The sequence below is a fragment of the Mesoplodon densirostris genome, chromosome 5 (genome assembly GCF_025265405.1).
Source record: "Mesoplodon densirostris isolate mMesDen1 chromosome 5, mMesDen1 primary haplotype, whole genome shotgun sequence".
NCBI lineage: Eukaryota > Metazoa > Chordata > Mammalia > Artiodactyla > Ziphiidae > Mesoplodon > Mesoplodon densirostris.
Window position 1 is genome coordinate 144,704,223 of NC_082665.1, and position 20,218 is coordinate 144,724,440.

The following is a 20,218-nucleotide window of genomic DNA, read 5'->3' on the forward strand; positions in this document are numbered from 1 at the left end:
AAATTACATCCCTTAATGACAAGAATTAACTATCTTCTAATGATAAGTTTTATTTTAAGCTACGTTTTTAAACTTGAACCTTAAAAATATAATAAGCTCTGTGTTGATCATCTGACTAATTACAGGGTATGCGCACCAGAAGAAACCACATTTCACCTTCTACACTTGTCTTTAATGAGAGAGTATATTGACTATGAGTTTTCAGCATTAAAAGTAAGTATTAATATAACCATGGGCCTAAGATGAATATGCAGAAATTTCCATAGGATTTGACTCTTTTCTTCATATTGCATAGGATAAGATCACGTTTAAATATGATATTGAAAGGATAATAGATGATTGGATTTTGATGGGATTTCTTGTTGGCAATGATTTTATCCCTCATCTACCTCATTTACATATTAATCATGATGCACTGCCTCTTCTTTATGGAACATATATTACCATCCTGCCAGAACTTGGGGGTAAGAAAAGTTTAATATTCGTTTGAAGCTACTTTAATTTAGCACTCAACTAACCCTAAAAATGTCACTCAGTTTATTAAATTATGGCATGCACAACTAAAGTAGGAAAAGAATTTGGAGTTTCTTCTAGTCTAAGGTGCCAAGCTCTCTAAAGTTGTAATTTTCAATGGTTCGCAAGCAAAGAAGATGATGCCAGTTAAGCAGTCTCATTTATTGATACCTAACTAATCTCCACCTTAAATGGCTTAAGAATGCCAGCAGAGGTTGCTCATTTCGTATTTAAGCCTAGAAATTTAGTTTTCTGAATGGATAATCATCAGAGTATTTAATATGAGAGATTTTCAAGTTAGAATGGGAAACTAACAGATAGTGGTGATGCTGAATAAAACAGACGACAGGGAATTCCCTGGCCGTCCAGTGGTTAGGATTCTGCATTTTTACTGCAGAAGGTACAGGTTCAATCCCTGGTCAGGGAACTAAGATCCGGCAAGTCACGCTGCACAACAAATCAATCAACTAATCAATCAGTCAGTCAACAGAGTAACAGGACATTAGTCTTTTCTTTCTTAAGTTAACATATCAAATGAATGACCTAGATAGATTCTAGAACATATTTAATTTTTTTTTTTTCTTTTTTTTGCGGTATGCGGGCCTCTCACTGCTGTGGCCTCTCCCGTTGCGGAGCACAGGCTCCGGATGCGCAGGCCCAGCGGCCATGGCTCACGGGCCCAGCCGCTCCGCGGCATATGGGATCCTCCCAGACCGGGGCACGAACCCGTATCCCCTGCATCGGCAGGCGGACTCTTAACCACTGCGCCACCAGGGAGGCCCTAGAACATATTTAATTTAATTAACTGTCTCCCAGTGTTGTTTGGAAATTTGGGAAGATTATTACTATGTAAACCTGGAATTTTTTATATTGTCCTTCAGTTCTTACATACTGTGTATTATAGTAACATCAAGTTCATAGAAACTAGGGCCACTTACATAGTCCAACACTGAGTGTTTTTTCTTGATTAGTAGAATGTCAAAACTCAATGTTTTGTAAAAAGAATTTTGTAGAATTGTTTAGAAAAAAATAATGTCAGCTTTTAGTACAAGTTTACATTTTGTTCCTTTTAGGTTATATTAATGAAAGTGGGCATCTCAACTTACCTCGATTTGAGAAATACCTTGTGAAACTATCAGATGTAAGTAACTAGAAGTTTTTGTTTTCCTGTCCCAGGGTAGCTATAAATGGTAACCAATTACATAATACCAGAAGAAAAAGTTTTTGTGATTCTACTCAAGTTGGTCATTCTGTATAAGTAATTTCACCTAAGTTATTTTTATTTCTGTTTGCTTTTTATTTTTAGTTTTCAGAGTAGTAGATGAAGTCCCCATGTAAAAAAGTAATATCCTCTGATTCCTATGCCCTAGAAGTAGTCACTGTTAAAAGTTTGGTCTGTATCCTTCTAAACATACTTAGGTTATTTTAAAATAAATGTAAATATTTCTGTACAGTTTGATCGAGAGCACTTCAGTGAAGTTTTTGTGGACCTAAAGTGGTTTGAAAGCAAAGTTGGTAACAAGTATCTCAATGAAGCAGCAGGTGTCGCAGCAGAAGAAGCCAAGAACTACAAGGAAAAGAAAAAATCAAAGGTGTCCATTTTTTTAGGTGTCCTTTCATTTTTTTAGCTGTAAAGGTAAAACTGATATTCCTTGTTTCTCATTTTCTTTCTTATGATTTTGGGGTTGCCTCATTTTAGTTTCATTTCTTCTTTTCCTCTATGGACATTTTAAAAATTGTTTTGGTTCCTTTTTCTCTATTAGATCCTTTCATTTAAATCTGATCTTTAAAAATCATTTTTACCATCAAAGAACACTGTGTTTTCTTTGTTCTTCCACTCTATTAATAAGTGTATAAAACATTTCTAAATATAAGAGCCCAGAAAATTAGTTAAAGTGTGGATATTTATAGCATTTAATGTTATGAGACATTAACTAGATAAGTGATTTTTCTCTAGAAGTAATTTATATGTAAAATCGTATGTAAAATACAGTGATAGGCTAGGCTAAGAGTAGTTAATAGCACAATATCTGGTAACTGTTAGGTTCTCAATAAGTGACTAGAGTCAGTCAGAATATGCTAGTACTCTGTAAAACACCTCTAAGAAGCCCTAAAGAATGTCTTATGTATGTTAGCTTGGAAAATAAACCTCTTCTGAAATTTTCCTCAGCTAACCCATAGTTATTGGATTCTGGTGAAACTGATGAGTTTCCTGCACTCTCTTTGCTGTACTGGTTTTATTCAGGCTCAAGCCCAATATCTCTTGCTCCAGGAAGGGCAACTGTCCTCATTTTCTTTAGTACAGTCTTTCTAATTGCTTAACTTTTCCTCAGTGGAGCTTAGCAGTAGTCATTCTGCATTCTACTCTGTTTCTTATCTTAATAAAACAGGCTCTGCAACTTTTGGGGGACCTGTACCCACAAACTTAAATATCAATAATCCATGGCTCCGCCCACCTCAGCTCAGTCCTTAAGCTTCACCAGTCATCCAGGGGTGTGTAGTTAACATTAGAGACACTGGTAGAATGAAAGGAGCTGGAGAAACAGCCCAGACACAGGAAATTGGCAGAGGCCCTAGCTTGGGTGAAGAAAAGGAAATTGGGAATAAAGGAGTAGGAAGAACTAATGAGGGGCACTGGCAGTTGATAGGCAGTTAGAAGTAGAGGAGAGAAAGGATGAAATCACAAAGGGGAAGAATAGATGGGCAGGATATGAAGGATGTGATGAAATGGAAGAACTTTAGAAAAGCAGATGAGTTACATGGAAGAAAATTTAGAAGTGGCTGGTAGCGTCATAGGAATGATGGGATCCAGAGACACAAAAAAATAGGTAATGTTTGTAGTTATTGGATTCAATCATAAACAAACAGATTGTGTTAACAATAGCCCAGAATTTGACATATAAAAATGTTAAAGTTGAAAGAATTTGATATTGATTGTGTACTTTTCTCTAAGTAAATGAAATATTCTTGAAGTGTTTTTTCTTGGAACACATATATAATTAAATATATTTATCTTTTATATTGGTGAACATTACTTGTTATTTATCATTGAGGGGTCTGAATGTTAAGTTCTACAGAATAAAGATTTATAGCTTCAGGAAACAAGTGATATGAAACCAAAAGCATTTACACAGCATTTGAGGAATATTTTTAAAACAAACTTTTGCAGTGTGTCACTTAAGGATCATTCAGTTATCTTTAGTATTTTTTAAATCTCCCTGTTAAATGTCTCACCTTGAAGTATATCCTGCCTTAACTTTATATTGGTTTATAATTTGTATAGGGCCAGGAAAACTCAATATGTTGGGCTGCTTTAGACGAAAATGGAGAAGTGGTAACTTCTAAGGGTGAGTACAAACTATGTATTTTAATATATGCAGTTTTTTTTGACATAATAGTTATATCTTTCCTTTATTAGTACTAATTCAATAATATTGGATGAAATAGATGTCTATGATAGTTTATAAGCATCTGCTTTGGTATGTATTTATCAAAGCATTAGATGGAAAAATGGAATATTCATAATTGTCAGCCACTGTCTTTCTGTCTTTTTTCCAGACAATTTAGAAGATGAGACTGAAGATGATGACTTGTTTGAAACTGAGTTTAGACAATATAAAAGAACATATTACATGACAAAGATGGGAGTTGACGTAGTTTCTGAGTACGTTTTTGCCAATGCTTTTACTTTAAAGTAGAAAAAAATTAGACTTTGCAGTTTCTTCAGAAAACAACATAATTTTGATAGTTATGGTAATGGGTGGAAAGGATTTTTTGTTTTCGTAAATTATTGTAGACCTTTCAACTAGTACCGTTTTGGACAAGGTAACATTAATTGACATGTATTATGCAGTTGACCTTTGAACAACACAGGTTTGAACTGCACAGGTCCACTTATATACAGACTGTTTTTACTAAATACTTAATGCAGTACTACATGATTCACAGTTGGTTGAATCCACGATTGGTTGAATCCACAGATGCGGAATCGCAGATACAGAGAACCAACTAGTTATAGGTGGATTTTCTACTACACAGAGGGTTGGCACCCCTAACTCCTGCATTGTTCAAGGGTCCTATGATAAAAATTGCCAAGTAGAAAATGGTTAGTGTTTTGCTTCCCATCTTCTAAAGCTCACATCACACTTATCTCAAAGGGCACCTGGCTCAGCCCCAGGTTAATAACTAGTACAAAAGTTCCTTAACAACTTGACCTCTAGAATGGTAGTCCACACTTCTAAACTACAGCCCACAGTATGACTTACATATATTCGTATTTTATTTATTTTAATTAACAAACACTTATAAAGTGCTTACCAAGTGCCAGGCACTATTCTAAACATTTGAAAAATATTAACTGATTTATATTTTAATAATATAAACATAAATATATATATATAAAACATGAAAATGTTAACTTGTAATTTCACAATAATTCTTTAAGATAAGTAGAATTATTATTACCTTAAAATAGGGGAAATTAAGGAATGAGAGGTTTAAGGTTTAAGTGATTTGCTCGAAGTGACATGCATAGGTAGCGAGTGGCAGAGCCAGGATTTAAACACAAGCAGTCTGGCTCCAGAGCCCATGCTTAACCACCAGATGAGGCTGCTTTTCTATAAGTGAAATAAGAGTTTCATGAAATGCTATGTACCCTTGTTACATTAGCAAATAGGACTTTTGAGACTTGAGAAATAACATATTTAAAATAGTTATGCTTTTAATCCTTTTTTCCTTTGTTCTTATATTTCCTTGATTACAGTTAGATAGAACTGTAGTACATGCAGTTGACATTAAATGCTTAATTTGATAGGAAACTAGTCTTCTGTTTTATTTTTTTCCTTTTATATAGTAAAATATAGACTTATGAAAATGAGATACTATTTGTTTGCCTAGCAAATAAGCAAATCTTTTTAAGTTGTTATATTCAGTGTTAGTCCAGGAGTGGTGGTAGATTTCTTCCCTTAATTACTGGTGGAAATATAAATTGGTAAAATTATTTTGGAAACTCCATATCCAAAAAGCCTTTAAAATAGTCATCCCTTTGACCCAATAATTCTAATTGTTAAAATATCTTAAAAAAATAAAGTTAAACACAGAAGATCCTTATACACAAGGAAGTTTATTACAAAGTTTTTTAAAAGTAAAAAATTAGAAACAATGTACATGTCCAGTAAGAATGTTCATCATAATTGTCTCCACCTCCTCCTCATTACAGTTACTTTCTCTGCCATTTCCAGTGTTTCCAGAATATGCGAAACTGTTAAACTGGTACTTATGGAAAGTTCATAACAATTCAGAAAAATACTTTCAGTATATCATTAAGTACAAATTTTAAAAGCAGGATACAAAAATCATAATGCACAGTATCCTCTCATTAATACTTAAAAACAAGCAAACAAACAAACAAAAAACGTGGGCATAGAAAAGAGATTGAAAAAAATACCAAAAGGTAATAGTGATTGCTATAAGGTGATAAAAATGCTTTTTGTCATTATCTGTATTTTCAGTAATGAGGAGATATTTCTTTTATAATAAAAAAGTAATGCATTTCATTTTAAAAAGCATAGCTCCCAGGACTTCCCTGGTGGCACAGTGGTTAAGAATCTGCCTGCCAATGCAGGAGACATGGGTTCGAGCCCTGGTCCAGGAAGATCCCACATGCCGTGGAGCAACTAAGCCCATGTGCCACAACTACTGAGCCCACGCACCACATCTACTGAAGCCCGCACGCCTAGAGCCCATGCTCTGCAACAAGAGAAGCCACTGCAATGAGAAGCCCGTGCACCACAATGAAGAGTAGCCCCCGCTCGCCTCACCTAGGGAAAACCTGCGAGCAGCAACGAAGACCCAACACAGCCAAAAATAAATTAATTAAAAAAAAAAATTAAGGGCTTCTTTGGTGGCCCAGTGGTTGAGAATCTGCCTGCCAATGCAGGGGGACACGGGTTCGATCCCTGGTCTGGGAAGATCCCACATGCTGCGGAGCAACTAAACCCAGGCGTCGCAACTACTGAGCCTGTGCTCTGGAGCCTGTGAGCCACAACTACTGAGCCCGCGTGCCACAACTACTGAAGCCCGCATGCCTAGAGCCCATGCTCCACAACGAGAGAAGCCACCGCCATGAGAAGCCTGCGCACCGCAAAGAAGAGTAGCCTCTGCTCGCCGCGACTAGAGAGAAAGCCCACACGTAGCAACAAAGACCCAACACAGCCAAAAATTGATAAATAAAATAAATAAATTTATTTTAAAAAAAAAAGTAGCTCCCAGAAATAATGTAGATCTAGAATTTCTAAGTGTATCTCTACCTGAATTTTGGTAACAGACACAGGTTTATAGCCACTTTGGGGTTTAACCTAGAGTGCTCTTTTTTGCTCTGTGTGTGTGTGTGTGCGCGCGCGCGCGTGTGTAATGTGTGTGTGATTATTTTACCTTAAATGATGGTTTTTGAGAAAAAGGAATTAGAGGGAATATTGTTCAGTGGATATAGCACTTTTCAAAGTGTGTTCTAGCTCTATAACCAGATTTTAAGATCTTCTCATTTCCTCCTGTGATTCTCTCAGGCATCCTCCCAAATAAAGAAGATTCCCATCCCTATCTCTCATCACACCCTGAATATTTAAGGAACTGGTAGTGCCACATTATAGAAAGCTTCATTAACTAAATCCTCAAACTTTAAACCAAAGGCACAGTACATTGACTGAATAAATATGCACAGCATGTTTAAGTATTCTGATAGTTGGTTTAGGAAAACTATAAGGCAAACCTTTAATCTGGCATGATGGAATTTTAAAAAAATAATATTTTGGAGTTTTTCTGATTGCAGTTTTTGGCTTATTCATTGATTAAATAAAACATGTGAGGCAGAATGTGATATCAGGAGATACCATGCTCTAAACACAATGGCCTGTCTTCAAAAAATAATGTTATAATGAAAATATTCTTTTCTATTTTCAGTGACTTTCTGGCTGATCAAGCTGCATGTTATGTTCAGGCAATACAGTGGATTTTGCATTATTACTATCATGGAGTTCAGTCCTGGAGCTGGTGAGGGAATAAAAACAAAAAGTTTTGTCTTTTATATTGGTTCATTCTACTGTAAGCTCATTTGAGAACCTCTTTTCTTCTTATTTCTATTTATGATAGTATTTTTTAAAAGATACATACAGCCAAGTTTAAATGAAATACAGGTAATCTTTTTTTTATATGAAAATACTTTAAAAAGACCCTTTTATAACAAAGATACTTCCAGCTATAGCAGATGGCCCATAATAAAAGCTCTCTGTTAATCTAAGGATTTAAAATTTTCTGTCATAATGAATGAAATGTGACAAAGTCTTGATAATTAATTATTGGGTCTGAGCAGTGGTTAAGTGGGATTGTTTATTATATTCTTCTCTACATTTTTATGTGTTTGAAAAATTTTTCTATCAGGAGTAATTTTTGAAGAATGAGTTATATGAATGTTAGACTGGGAAGGGTAAAGAAGAAAGGAGAAAGGAATTACTTGCTTTTCCTGGAAATAATAATAATTTCTCTCGTTTCCTGTTCCAGCAAGTTCCATCTACTTTTCCAAACCATCCACTGAAATAGAAAAAATAACAAGCCAAAATATGCTGCAGGGAAAAGCAGAGACTTTTAAGTGATGAGATAGCTTGTTTTGTTTTGTTTTCAGAACACCTGCTAGGCTCTCTTTTAAAGCACCAACAGCAAAACAGACCAGTGCAAAATAATGTGGCATTAATTTCACATGATTTCACTTACTAATAACCTTTACAAATCTTTGCAATAACTAACATGATTCTCAGGGCATCTCTGAAGAGTATTCTATGACAAAAATCCTTGATTTGCCATTTTTTAAGAGGGTGAGTATAAGTTATCCCTATTATATTACCAGGCTTTAAGGCCAGGCACCTGAAAAGCATGTTCTCATGTAATACTCACAACTATTTAAAGTAAGCATTGTTCTCTGCCTTTTACAGATGAGGATTAGAGAGGTTAAGTAATCTTTCCAAGATGACATATACCCAAGAATCAAGTCCAAGGCTATCTGATTCCCAAAGTCTATACATTTTGCCTTGTTTCACATGCCATTCTGCCTCCTAAACTTTCCCACCCTTTTGAAGTATGACGTAATTGCAGACTATAAAAATATTTCTTCATTGTTTTGTTGGTATCTTTAGTCAAACATTAAGAACATTGAAAGTGTTTTAAAAATCGTATGTTTCAAGTTTTGTAAAAATATTTTTCCTGTAGTTAAATATGGGAAGGTATTAAAAACAAAAATAGTTGGTGTGTATGATTGATAAATGGTTTAATCCTTACCACAAACACAATATATATATACTAATACAAAGATAAAAGTTCTTAGAACTGACTAGTAACAGCCATCTGAGCTCAGACTCACTGTTCCCTCTGTCCTTATGAGAGAAGCTCAGGCCCACATGAGCTAACTGAACGTCTTCTGACTACCTCATTACTTCATTCTAAGAATCTATTGTTTGGAAGACTCACAGTCAACATTTTCGAAACTAAACAGCCATTATATTATTTATATATATAAATAATAAATTATATATTATATAATTATATAATATATATTTATATATTATTAATATATATGTCCTTGCATGCATCCAAATTTTGAGTGTGAAACTGCACTTTAAAAATTAAGGAAATAAAATATTTGTTGCCATCAAGTGACCTAAATTTTCCAACATTGCTGATTTTTTATATTCAAGTAGCAGAATTATGAATGAGTTTTTGTCTTTAGAATTACCATGTGTTGTTAAAATAGAATATGGAAAAGTATATACTTAACTATTGACCTGTTTCATAAAATTGCCAATTGTTTAAAACTCAGTTTTATATTATAGGTTTTATCCGTACCATTATGCACCTTTCCTATCTGATATCCGCAACATCAGTACACTCAAAATCCATTTTGAACTAGGAAAACCTTTTAAGCCATTTGAACAGCTTCTGGCTGTACTTCCAGCAGCTAGCAAAAATTTACTTCCTACATGCTACCAGGTGAGTTTTAGAATTAAATGTGTTTACGGTCTTTTTAATATTTAGGAGCTCCTCCTGCAAATTTAGAAACATCATACCCAAATTTCTTTAATAGCTAAATATATTTATTTTCAGTTTCAAATATAGGATTCCTTAAACAAGTCCCTTGAAAAGTAGTTTCTTGATTTAAAGTTAGCTTTGTTTTATATTTTATTTTTATTTATTTATTTATTTGGTTGTGCCGGTCTTAGTTGCAGCCTGTGGGCTCCTTAGTTGCAGCACATGGACTCCTTAGTTGTGGCAGGTGGACTCCTTAGTTGTGGCTCACCGGCCCCTTAGTTGTGGCATGCGAACTCTTAGTTGCAGCATACATGTGGGATCTAGTTCCCCGACTAGGGGTCAAACCTGGGCCCCCTGCATTGGGAGTATGGAGTCTTAAGCACTGCGCCACCAGGGGAGTCCCCAAGTTAGCTTTGTTTTAAAAATGCAAACAAAGTTCATAAGCCGTTCAGAGCATAGCTTCTTTATTTTCAGTATCTTTAAGCACATCTTCAATTTGTCTCTGCACTGATGAAAGTAAACTGAGAGAGGCAAAATCCGAAGCCATCTGCTTTGTCCAAACGTTTACAGGTTTCATTTCAGTTCTCTTTTACCCTCTACCTATTAGAATACAGATGATTCTAATAAGTTATTTATATCAACAAAAGTATTACCTCCGTTTATATTTGGATTTTAAGCATTTCATTTATCAGATTGTGGAATAAAAGGCTTTTCTCTGGTTAACATATTTCACATAACAGGAGAAAGATATTTCAGGGGTGATTGAGTCACCAAAATTACGCCAAGCCTGCTAAGCTGAGGCTGAGAGTAAACTTCATTTATTTAGTTCTTCTAGAGCATCAATCTCTTCTTCTAATTCCATGGTCCGGTACCAGGAACTGGAGTAGACACATATAAACACAAACACACACACCTGGCTTCACTGCTTGAACAGTATCAGGCTTCCTTCTGTATCTTTCTGAAACTTAACCTGTCCTTCATCCTGGCCCCTGGCCTTCCTTTCTTAAGTTTCTTTGATGCTTTTTTCCTACCTTCACATACATTAAGGACTGATACTCAACCACTCTGGACCAGTAACCATGCAGGTTTTTATAGCCACATCTGTTTTGATTGTTCTATGCTCATGACTTGCTGATTATTAAATACTTTGAATATTACCTTGAGAAATATGTTATTTCTTTAAAGTTTTATATCATAATCTTCCATATTCCTTTCCTAGAAGACATCTTTAACTTTATCTACTTCTGTTATAAAATCTCTTAATAAAAATGTCATATTGAACTTATCTTTGCTATTGGTAGTAAAGAGATTTTGGATTTTAGGATTTTTTTTCTTTTTAAATTATCTTAGTTCTTATATAACTTAATAAAATCAGTTGATTAGGACATGAAAATAATTTGCCTAAGATTAAAAATGGAGTGTGTGAAATGAACTGAAGTCTGAATGGGAAAACAATTTAGATAGGCCTTGTAAAGTGAAAAGACAATAAAAGATAGAAATGATAAAATTCAGAGTAAAGATAGTTTTGCTGGGCTTCCCTGGTGGCACAGTGGTTGAGAGTCTGCCTGCCGATGCAGGGGACGCAGGTTCGTGCCCCGGTCCGGGAATATCCCACTTGCCGCAGAGCGGCTGGACCCGTGAGCCATGGCCGCTGAGCCTGCGCGTCCGGAGCCTGTGCTCTGCAACGGGAGAGGCCACAACAGTGAGAGGCCCGCATACCGAAAAAAAAAAAAAGATAGTTTTGCTACATAACTAGGTTAGTGGAACAGGAAAGTGGTGAACGGTGGTGAAATTAGAAGCCTCATAGTTGAAAATTAAAATATAACAAGTATATTACAACATATCTAAGATATGAAAATTTACTTTTGCTTTGCTTAGAAATTTTAAACTGTAACAATTGAGGAAATATTATAAATATATTAACAAAAAGCTACATTGATATTAGTTGTTACATTTCTGTCACGCTATTTTATATTTTCACAGCATTTGATGACCAATGAAGACTCGCCAATTATAGAATATTATCCACCTGATTTTAAAACTGACCTAAATGGGAAGCAACAGGAATGGGAAGCTGTGGTTCTAATACCTTTTATTGATGAGGTCAGTGCATGAAATAGTTATATATACATGTATATTTTAATCAGATATTATTTCACATAAATTAATAAGCAGTGGATTTTAATCACCATTTGTATTTTGTTAATGAGTTTTAACTACTCTCATCTTCATTATGTGCATCAAAACTTGTAGGTATGCTAATTATAAGAAAGCTGGCATTGATTTACTAATAGTAGACAAAGTAGGCTTCAGAACAAGGAGCACTACCAGAAATCAAAGGCTTGAATAACACTGTAAACCTACTCAACCTCATTAATATATGTAGAACACTGTGCCCAACAACTAAAGAATACACATTTTTAAGTGAAAGAACATTCACCAAGATTATTTGGTGAGACATAAAACATGTCTGGGGCTTCCCTGGTGGCGCAGTGGTTGAGAGTCCGCCTGCTGATGCAGGGGACACGGGTTCGTGCCCCGGTCTGGGAAGATCCCACAGGCCGCGGAGCGGCTGGGCCCGTGAGCCATGGCCGCTGAGCCTGCGCGTCCAGAGCCTGTGCTCCGCAACGGGAGAGGCCACAACAGTGAGAGAGGCCCGTGTACCACAAAAAAAAAAAAAAAAACATGTCTGAATAAATTTAAAAGGGTTGAAATCATAAAGAGAATGTTCTCTGACCACATGGAATTAAATTAAAAATCAGTAACAACTCTCTGGGAAATTTACAGATATTTTGAAATTAAATAACACACTTGTAAATAATCCATAGATTAAAGAAATTAAAAGGGGTATTTAAAAATACTTTATCTGAATGATAATGAGAACACGTATCGTAATCTATGATAAAGCTAAAGCGAGGCTTAAAGGGAGACTTAAGGTTCTAGATGCTTATCCTAAGCAATAAGACATTTTAAAATAAATTAAGCTTCCTACCATAAGAAGCTAGAAAAACAAGAGCAATTTAAATCCAAACTAAGCAGAATGAAGGAAATAAAAAAGATAGCAGAAATCTATGGGAAATGAGCAAACAATAGAGAAAAATCAATGAAACCAAAAGTTGGTCCTCTGAAAAGATTAATAAAATTGATAAATCCTAGCTAGACAGATCAAGAAAGGCTGAAAAAAGCTAGAGCACGAGGGGGGAACACATAAATTGCCAATATTTGGAATGAAAGAAGAGGTGTCCTATAAATTCTACAGCTATTAAAAGAATCCGTAAGGGATATTGTGAACAATTTTATGCCAACGAATTCAGCAACCTAAGTGAAATGAACACAGTTCTTTAAAGACACAATTTAGCAAAACTGACCAAAAAACATGTAAAAATCTGAGTAGTTCTATATCTTTTAAAGACATTAAGTTTCATGATTTAAAATCTTCTCACAGAGAAAATTCTAGGTTCAGATGTCTTGACTTGTGAATTCTAGCAAGCATTGAAGGAAGAAATAATACCAATTTTGCACAAACTTTGAGAACATAGAAGAGGAATAATCACTTGCCAATATATTTTATTAGACCAGCATAATGCAGATACCCATAGTAAATGATGTTACAAGAAAAGAAAATTACTTGCTATTATCCCTCCTAAAAGTAAATGCAAAAACGTTTAACAAAATAAAGCCAGATGGGATCCAATAATATATTAGAAGGATAATACTCATAACCAGATGTCATTTATTTTAGAAAGACAGTGTTGATTTGCGATGATTTACCACACTATGAGTATTCAACATCCAATTTTAATAGAAATGCTCAACATACAGTACTAGAAATAAGAGGACACTTCCTCAACCAGATAAAGTGCATCTTAAAAAAAACTTACTGCTAACAATATACTTAATAGTAAAATTTTGAATGTTTTCTCTGTAAGATCAAGGGTAAGACAAGGATGTTTATTCTAACCAATTCTAATACTGTACTGGAAGTCCAGTGTATTAAGTCAAGGAAAAGAAATAAAGGCATGCAGATTAGAAAGGAAGAAGAAAAATTGTTTTTATATGCACATAGCACTATTACATATATAAGAAATTCTAAGCAGTCGTCAAAAACATACTCTAACCAATAAGTAAATTTAGCAAGGTCACAGAAAATCTATACACAATCTATATAAAATCTATACAAAATTCAATTGTGTTTCTATATACTAGTAGTAAACAATTGGAATATATAAATTTTTTTAAATAAAAAGATTTTTATTCTGCTTTCAATAGCATTAAGATATATAAAATACACAGTTACAAATTTAACAGCATGTACACTGAATACTGCAATAGTGTTGAGATACAGAAACCTAAATAAATGGAGGGACATACCATGTTCAAGGAATAGAAGATTTAGTATTGTTAAGATGTACCCTCTTCCCAAATTGATCTTTGGACTTAGCATAATCCCAATGAAAAGGCCAGCAGATTTTTGTGTAGAAATCAGAAATCCTATTCTAAAGTCTTTATGAAATTGCAGAGGATCTAGAGTAGCCAAAGCAATCTATAGGAAGAAAAACAATACTGGAAGACTTCCATTCTCTGATTTCATGACTTACCATGAAGCTAAAGTAATCAAGGGAGTATGTTACTTACATGGCAATAGATCAGTGGAACAGAATTGAGTCCAAACATAGATCTATACTTGTCCAGTTAATAAATTTCAATTAAGACATCAAAGCTATTCAATGGGTAAAGAAAAAGCTTTTTAACAATTGGTGCTGAAACAGCTCGCCATATATGTTGAAAAACCCTGTACACTAATGTTCAGAGCAACTTATTTGTGATAACCCCAAACTGGAAAAAATTTGAATATCCTTCAATGAGTGAGTAAAAAAAACTGTAGTACATCCATATAAAGGCATACTACTCAGCAATAAAAAAAACTATTGACACAAACAACGGATGGAAAAAAGTTCATTTGAGTGAAAAAGTCAATCTTGGAAGGTTTTATATAATACTTTTGAAATGACAAAATTATTGTAATATAAAACACATCAGTGGTTGTTAGGGGTTAGGGTTGGGGATAGGGTGTGCCTATAGAGGGATAACATGAAGGGGTTTCTTTATGATGATGTCACAGTTGTGTATTCCAGTTTTAGTGGTAGTTACATGAATCTATACATATGATAAAAATTCCATAGTACTGTATACACACACAAAATTTAGATATAAAAACTAGTGAAATCCGAATAAATCTGTAGTAGTGATGTACCAGTGTCAATTTCCTGGTTTTGATGATGTACTGTGGCTGTGTGTAAGATGTTATCATTGAAAGGTACATGGGAACACACCATACTAATTCTGCAAATTCTTATAAATCTTAATGTTTCTTGCCACTGTACACAATGCTGTGAAAAAAGGACTTGTGTGTTTATGTATTCTTTTTGTTTGTTTGTTTGTTAATGCATTCTTATATATCAGAGATTTTATTTTTGTAAGGTAGAATCCCCAAAGCAGGAATGCTTGGTTAATGGGAATGTGTATTTTTTGTTTTAATGACTATTACCAGTCTTCTTTTTCAAGTAGACTGGTCTAATTCACACCAGCAATATTTAAGTGCCTACTTCTCTGCTTTTCTAATCCTGAGTGTTATTGCTTTATTTAATTTTGATGATAAAGTCTACTGATGATAAAGAATGCCATTCATTCCAATTTATTTTTCCCTGATTCCTAATTTAAGTATATTTTTATGTATGTTTGTCTTTTACATTTTCTCTTTTGTAAATTGTCTGCTTATATCCTTTTCCTTACTTTCTTTTTTTGATTTTGAACAACTCTTTTTATATTAGGAATATTTTTCCCCATTGTGGCATTTGCCTGTTGATTTTTTTGTGACATCTTTTATCACATACATTTTCTTTTACTTGAAAAATGTCTTTTTCCCTTAAAGCTGTTCAGCTTTTTCCTGCCTTATTTAAGAGTTTTTCACTCCAAATTATCAATAACCTCCTAGATTTTTTCCCATTATTTTTGTTGTTTCATTACTCTGATACTTGCTTTTGTATATGGTATGATATTGGAAAATATATGTGCTTTCTTTCCCAGCTGGATAGCTAGTTATGACAAAAACATTGTTTAAATATCTGAAATACCATGTTTGATGTAGATTTGGATTTGTTTTTGAACTCTTTTGTTCTTCTGCTCTGTGGGTCTCTTGTGGTGTCAATACTTAAGTGTTTTGCTTACAGGTAGTTTTGTAAAAGGTGATAGGATCTGGTAAGACAAGTTCCTGGTAACATTTTGCAGCTCACACATTCATCCTTCCAATATGAACACTAACATCATTTTGTCCTTTAAAAAGAAATACTTTAAACCATTGTGATTTGATTGGAATTATGTTAAATACAAAAGATAATTGGAAAGATGAACATACCTATACCATTGTACAATTTGTAAAGTAAGAGATCAATGAGCAGTGAATTAAGATAAATTATAATTATGATCAATTCATATTTAAATTTTGATTTTCTGCTGATTTTATCCACACGTTAGTGATTGCTGTTGGAGTAATAGTTTCAGAGGAATTTGTAGTGACAAGCAATATTCTAGGGCCCTTTGAAACAAGAATAGCACATCAGTTTTTCATGTAATGAAATGGAAAAGAATTGTATTAGTCAAGATTTTTGTTTTTCATGAACACGAATAGTAATTCTGTATTCCAAGAGAAAAGATTTATTCTGTATGTTGAGATTACAGAATTTTTGTATTTTTAACCCCTCTCTCCAATCTTTATATTCAGAAGCGATTGTTGGAAGCCATGGAGACATGCAACCACTCCCTGAAAAAAGAAGAGAGGAAAAGAAACCAACATAGTGAGTGCCTGATGTGCTGGTATGATAGCGAGACAGAGTTCACGTACCCCTCTCCATGGCCAGAAAAGTTCCCTGCCATAGGACGATGCTGCGCAAGGTAATGTTGTTTGGTAATTTTTCAGCAACAGAGAGCTCAAAAAAAAAAAAAAAAAAAAAGCAAGCTTTTGAATATCTACTTGGAGAATTAACAAATAATTTATGACCGTTGTAGTCAATTGATAATGAATTACATGCAACTTGCCAAGGATCATAGCATCTCTCTCCTTCTCTCTCTCTCTCACAGTTGTTTCTATAGTTCTGCTTTGGTCCAATTCTGCTTCTCTGTTTTTGTCTTCTGTTAAAGTTGTCCCGCCCCCGTATATATCTGTTCTCTCCCTCAAGAGGATGTATGAATTTTTGTTTCCATTGCCAGTGTCTGCTCCCAGCATTATTTGACATGCTATGACTTGGCCTCTTATACTCCCCAACCACCCAACTGGAAAAAAGGAAAACAAGAAATAAAAGAGCTCCTCTGGGGGCTTCCCTGGTGGTGCAGTGGTTGAGAGTCCGCCTGCCAATGCAGGGGACAAGGGTTCGTGCCCCGGTCCGGGAAGATCCCACATGCCGCGGAGCGGCTGGGCCCGTGAGCCATGGCCGCTGAGCCTGCGCCTCCGGAGCCTGTGCTCCGCAACGGGAGAGGCCACAACAGTGAGAGGCCCGCGTACCGCAAAAAAAAAAAAAAAAGCTCCTCTGTTTCTTGCCTCAAACCTATTTCTACTTTCTCTTCCTCATTAAGATGTCTTCTTCCTTGTTTTTCCTCTTCTCTCATCTTCTCTGCAAATAATATCTGGATGGCAGTTGTGTTGCAGATAAAGCAAACGTTTCTCAGTTATGATTTTTCCTTTTATTAAAGCAAAGAGAAAGATGAAATAGACATTATAAAATGTTTATTTTCCATTCTGAGTTTTGGTACATGGAGGATATAGAGATTTGTAGTATGTTTTGTATGTTCCTTTAGTATAAAAATTATGTATATATACATATTTATATATTTTATATATATTATATTTTCTTATATATTATATATATTTTTTAAATTAATGGGGAGAACATCCACTCAGTATCTTACAGGCATGGTTGTGTCTGGATCAATACTAACGAAGAATCTGCTGCTCTATATTTTCTTTCTCTTAAACGATGAATTGTTAATTCTCCTGTTAAAAGCAAGGAGGACTCTTGCAAAATCCTGAAGGGAATGCTGAAAACCTGTGATTGCTTGTAATGTATGAATTCTAAATTAAATGCCTCCATTTATTTTCTAGGTATAAAATAATATCATTAGATGCTTGGCGTGTAGACATAAGCAAAAACAAAATAACCAGGGTTGACCAAAAGGCATTATATTTCTGTGGATTTCCTACTTTGAAACACATCAAACACAAAGTCAGTGGCTATTTAGTTCAAAATTTTTTCACTTTATTGAATGTGAAGTGATTATGGAGAAAAAATTAAAATTAAATTCTATGACTTCTTTTAAAGTTTTTTTTGAAGAAAAGTGGGGTTCAAGTATTCCAGCAAAGCAGTCGTGGAGAAAACATGATGTTGGAAATCTTAGTGAATGCAGAATCAGATGAACTTGTAAGTATTTTCTTCATTTTATATTTCTTAGGTGATTATTATGCATAAAACTGTTTTAGCTGTAACGTGTTTTCCAAAGTGGTATAACGTGTAGTAACTCCAGAAGTTCACAGGAAATAAGGATAAAGAAACATTTACACAAATTAAAAGAAAGGACATATTTAATTGTGACGTAATGAGCAAAACAAATGCTGTAGGAATTTGAAGAGGAGATAAGCTGTGTGAGCTAAAGATTAAGTATAGATCTGTAGATGAGAATAGGCTTGAGCTGGGCGCTAAAAGAAAGATTATCACAAAGAGGAAAAGGGAGGGGAAAGGTATTCCAGTTGAAAAGAATAACATGAGCTGGGAGTTATAGTAAAAAAATAAATGTGATACATTATCTTATTTTTTTTAACCTTTTTGTATGTCTGAAATTTTTCTTCATACTTTTTCTTTTTTTAGAGTAAATGTGATGTATTTGAGGAGAAGGAATAGATAAACCTGACTGAATCAGAGAACTTGTGTTGGGAAATAGTAGAAGATAAGTTTGAAAAAACAGATTGAGGCGAGATTATGGAGGACCTTGAATACCAGGCTGAGGAGTTTGGATTTGTCTTTTCATGACTGTTATCTTGAAATTGGTACTTTCGTAAAGATTAATTTGGTGGCAATATAGTAGACTAAAGTGCATACAAAAGAAATGGAAGAAAATGGAAAAGCCTGCAAGTTGAGGTTGTGGTTATAGAAGCCTTAGACAATAAGGACATAAACCATGGAAGTGGTAATAGGTCTAGATGAACAGGACTAAATAAAATTCACAAGTTTCATCATTTGTTCAAAAATAGGGGATGAAAAGAAAAAGAAAATATTAAATATGAATCACTCTTAGATATCAGACTAATTAACTGAAAAACAATTACTGTTTATTGGAATAAAGAAGTTAAAATGGGAGAGGCACTGGCTTGAGGGGATTAATTATCAGTAATAGAATTTTAAGTTGGTGCTAGGACATTTAACTGGAGCTGCCCTTTCAGCCTTTCTCAACAGGGTTCCACAAGAGGTTTAAGCCCTCTTGCTCTAAGTCATCCATTCGTTTATAATAGATTAATTTACCTTTTGTGCATTTAGAATGGTACTAGTTATGTACCATCCTTGGAAGAATTGGGGAAATACGTAGTCAAATTGTTTTTTGTGTTCTGTGGTTCAGATGAAAAACTTCAGTCAAGAAAGGCAACTTATACACAGTTGAATACCTGGAGCTAGAGCTTGTAAGGCAATAGGGATATGTAGAGCGTTAGCAAGGAAGTGACGGCTGGGGCCTTAGGGCTCATTTCCTTGAAGAAAGGGGATTCTCAGGGTTCAAGGCCCCAGCATGAGGAAGTACCCATGGGTGGAAAGGGTGGAAAAGGAACCAGTAAAAGTTACATAGTGTTCAGTGAAGAAAGAGAATAATTCCCATGTTTAGTAGTGTCACAGAAGCATGGAGTAGGTGGTACATACAGTTCAAGACGAGTGAAAACTAAAATAAGGTCTGAGTTTGTCCTTTGGGCATCATTAGTGGACTTTGAGAATTCCATTCCCATAGGTTGTTGGCGGCAGAAGTCCAATTCCTAAGTACTAATCCGGGACTCCTTCGGTGGGAAGTCGAGGTAGCAGGTCTTAAGCCCTTGGTTAAGAAGTTTATCATTGAAAAGAGGGCTAGAAACATAACTGTAGGTAAAGAAGAGGCAGCTCATTTAGCAAATCCGTATAAAAGAAGAGAGGTAGAGCTAAAGAAGAAAGGAGCTCCTAAAGGCACTGTAGAGGGAAAGAATGTGAAGTGGATCGCCTCTAGGGCTTACGGGAAAGGATTAATCTAGGAAAGGAGGGAAAAGGATAATTAAGGGAGCCTAGTTCTAATGGTGAAACTTGTTTTATTTATCAGAATAGTCATTCTTTTGTATGTTCACTGTAAGAGATGTCTAAATATAGTAAATAAAATAAAAAGTTACCCCCAAAAGTCTAAAAATAGTCATCTCTATTTGTTAAAGAAGTATTTGCTAATAATGATTAAGCATAATGAAAAGAAAAAATGTGAATCAAAATTTATATCTCAACTTCAGTTTCTACCACAAAGTTGTTGTCTAACCAACAGTAATAATAATAATATTGTTTCCTTTTAAGTATTTTTACTTCAGGTA

At 34.7% G+C, this 20,218-nt stretch overlaps 1 protein-coding gene across 3 annotated transcripts in view; it reads left to right on the forward strand.

Moving 5' to 3' along the window:
- Positions 1 to 20,218, forward strand: part of XRN1 (5'-3' exoribonuclease 1) — a 99,035-nt gene that overhangs the window by 18,007 nt on the left and 60,810 nt on the right. For all 3 annotated transcript variants that reach the window (XM_060099574.1, XM_060099576.1, XM_060099575.1), the window contains exons 7-18: positions 126 to 213; positions 296 to 464; positions 1,587 to 1,654; positions 1,968 to 2,105; positions 3,797 to 3,860; positions 4,072 to 4,177; positions 7,471 to 7,560; positions 9,390 to 9,546; positions 11,569 to 11,688; positions 16,367 to 16,536; positions 17,741 to 17,861; positions 17,958 to 18,056. In XM_060099574.1, the coding sequence (XP_059955557.1) occupies positions 126 to 213; positions 296 to 464; positions 1,587 to 1,654; positions 1,968 to 2,105; positions 3,797 to 3,860; positions 4,072 to 4,177; positions 7,471 to 7,560; positions 9,390 to 9,546; positions 11,569 to 11,688; positions 16,367 to 16,536; positions 17,741 to 17,861; positions 17,958 to 18,056 (1,390 nt within the window). The remainder of the gene's footprint in view (positions 1 to 125; positions 214 to 295; positions 465 to 1,586; positions 1,655 to 1,967; positions 2,106 to 3,796; positions 3,861 to 4,071; positions 4,178 to 7,470; positions 7,561 to 9,389; positions 9,547 to 11,568; positions 11,689 to 16,366; positions 16,537 to 17,740; positions 17,862 to 17,957; positions 18,057 to 20,218) is intronic.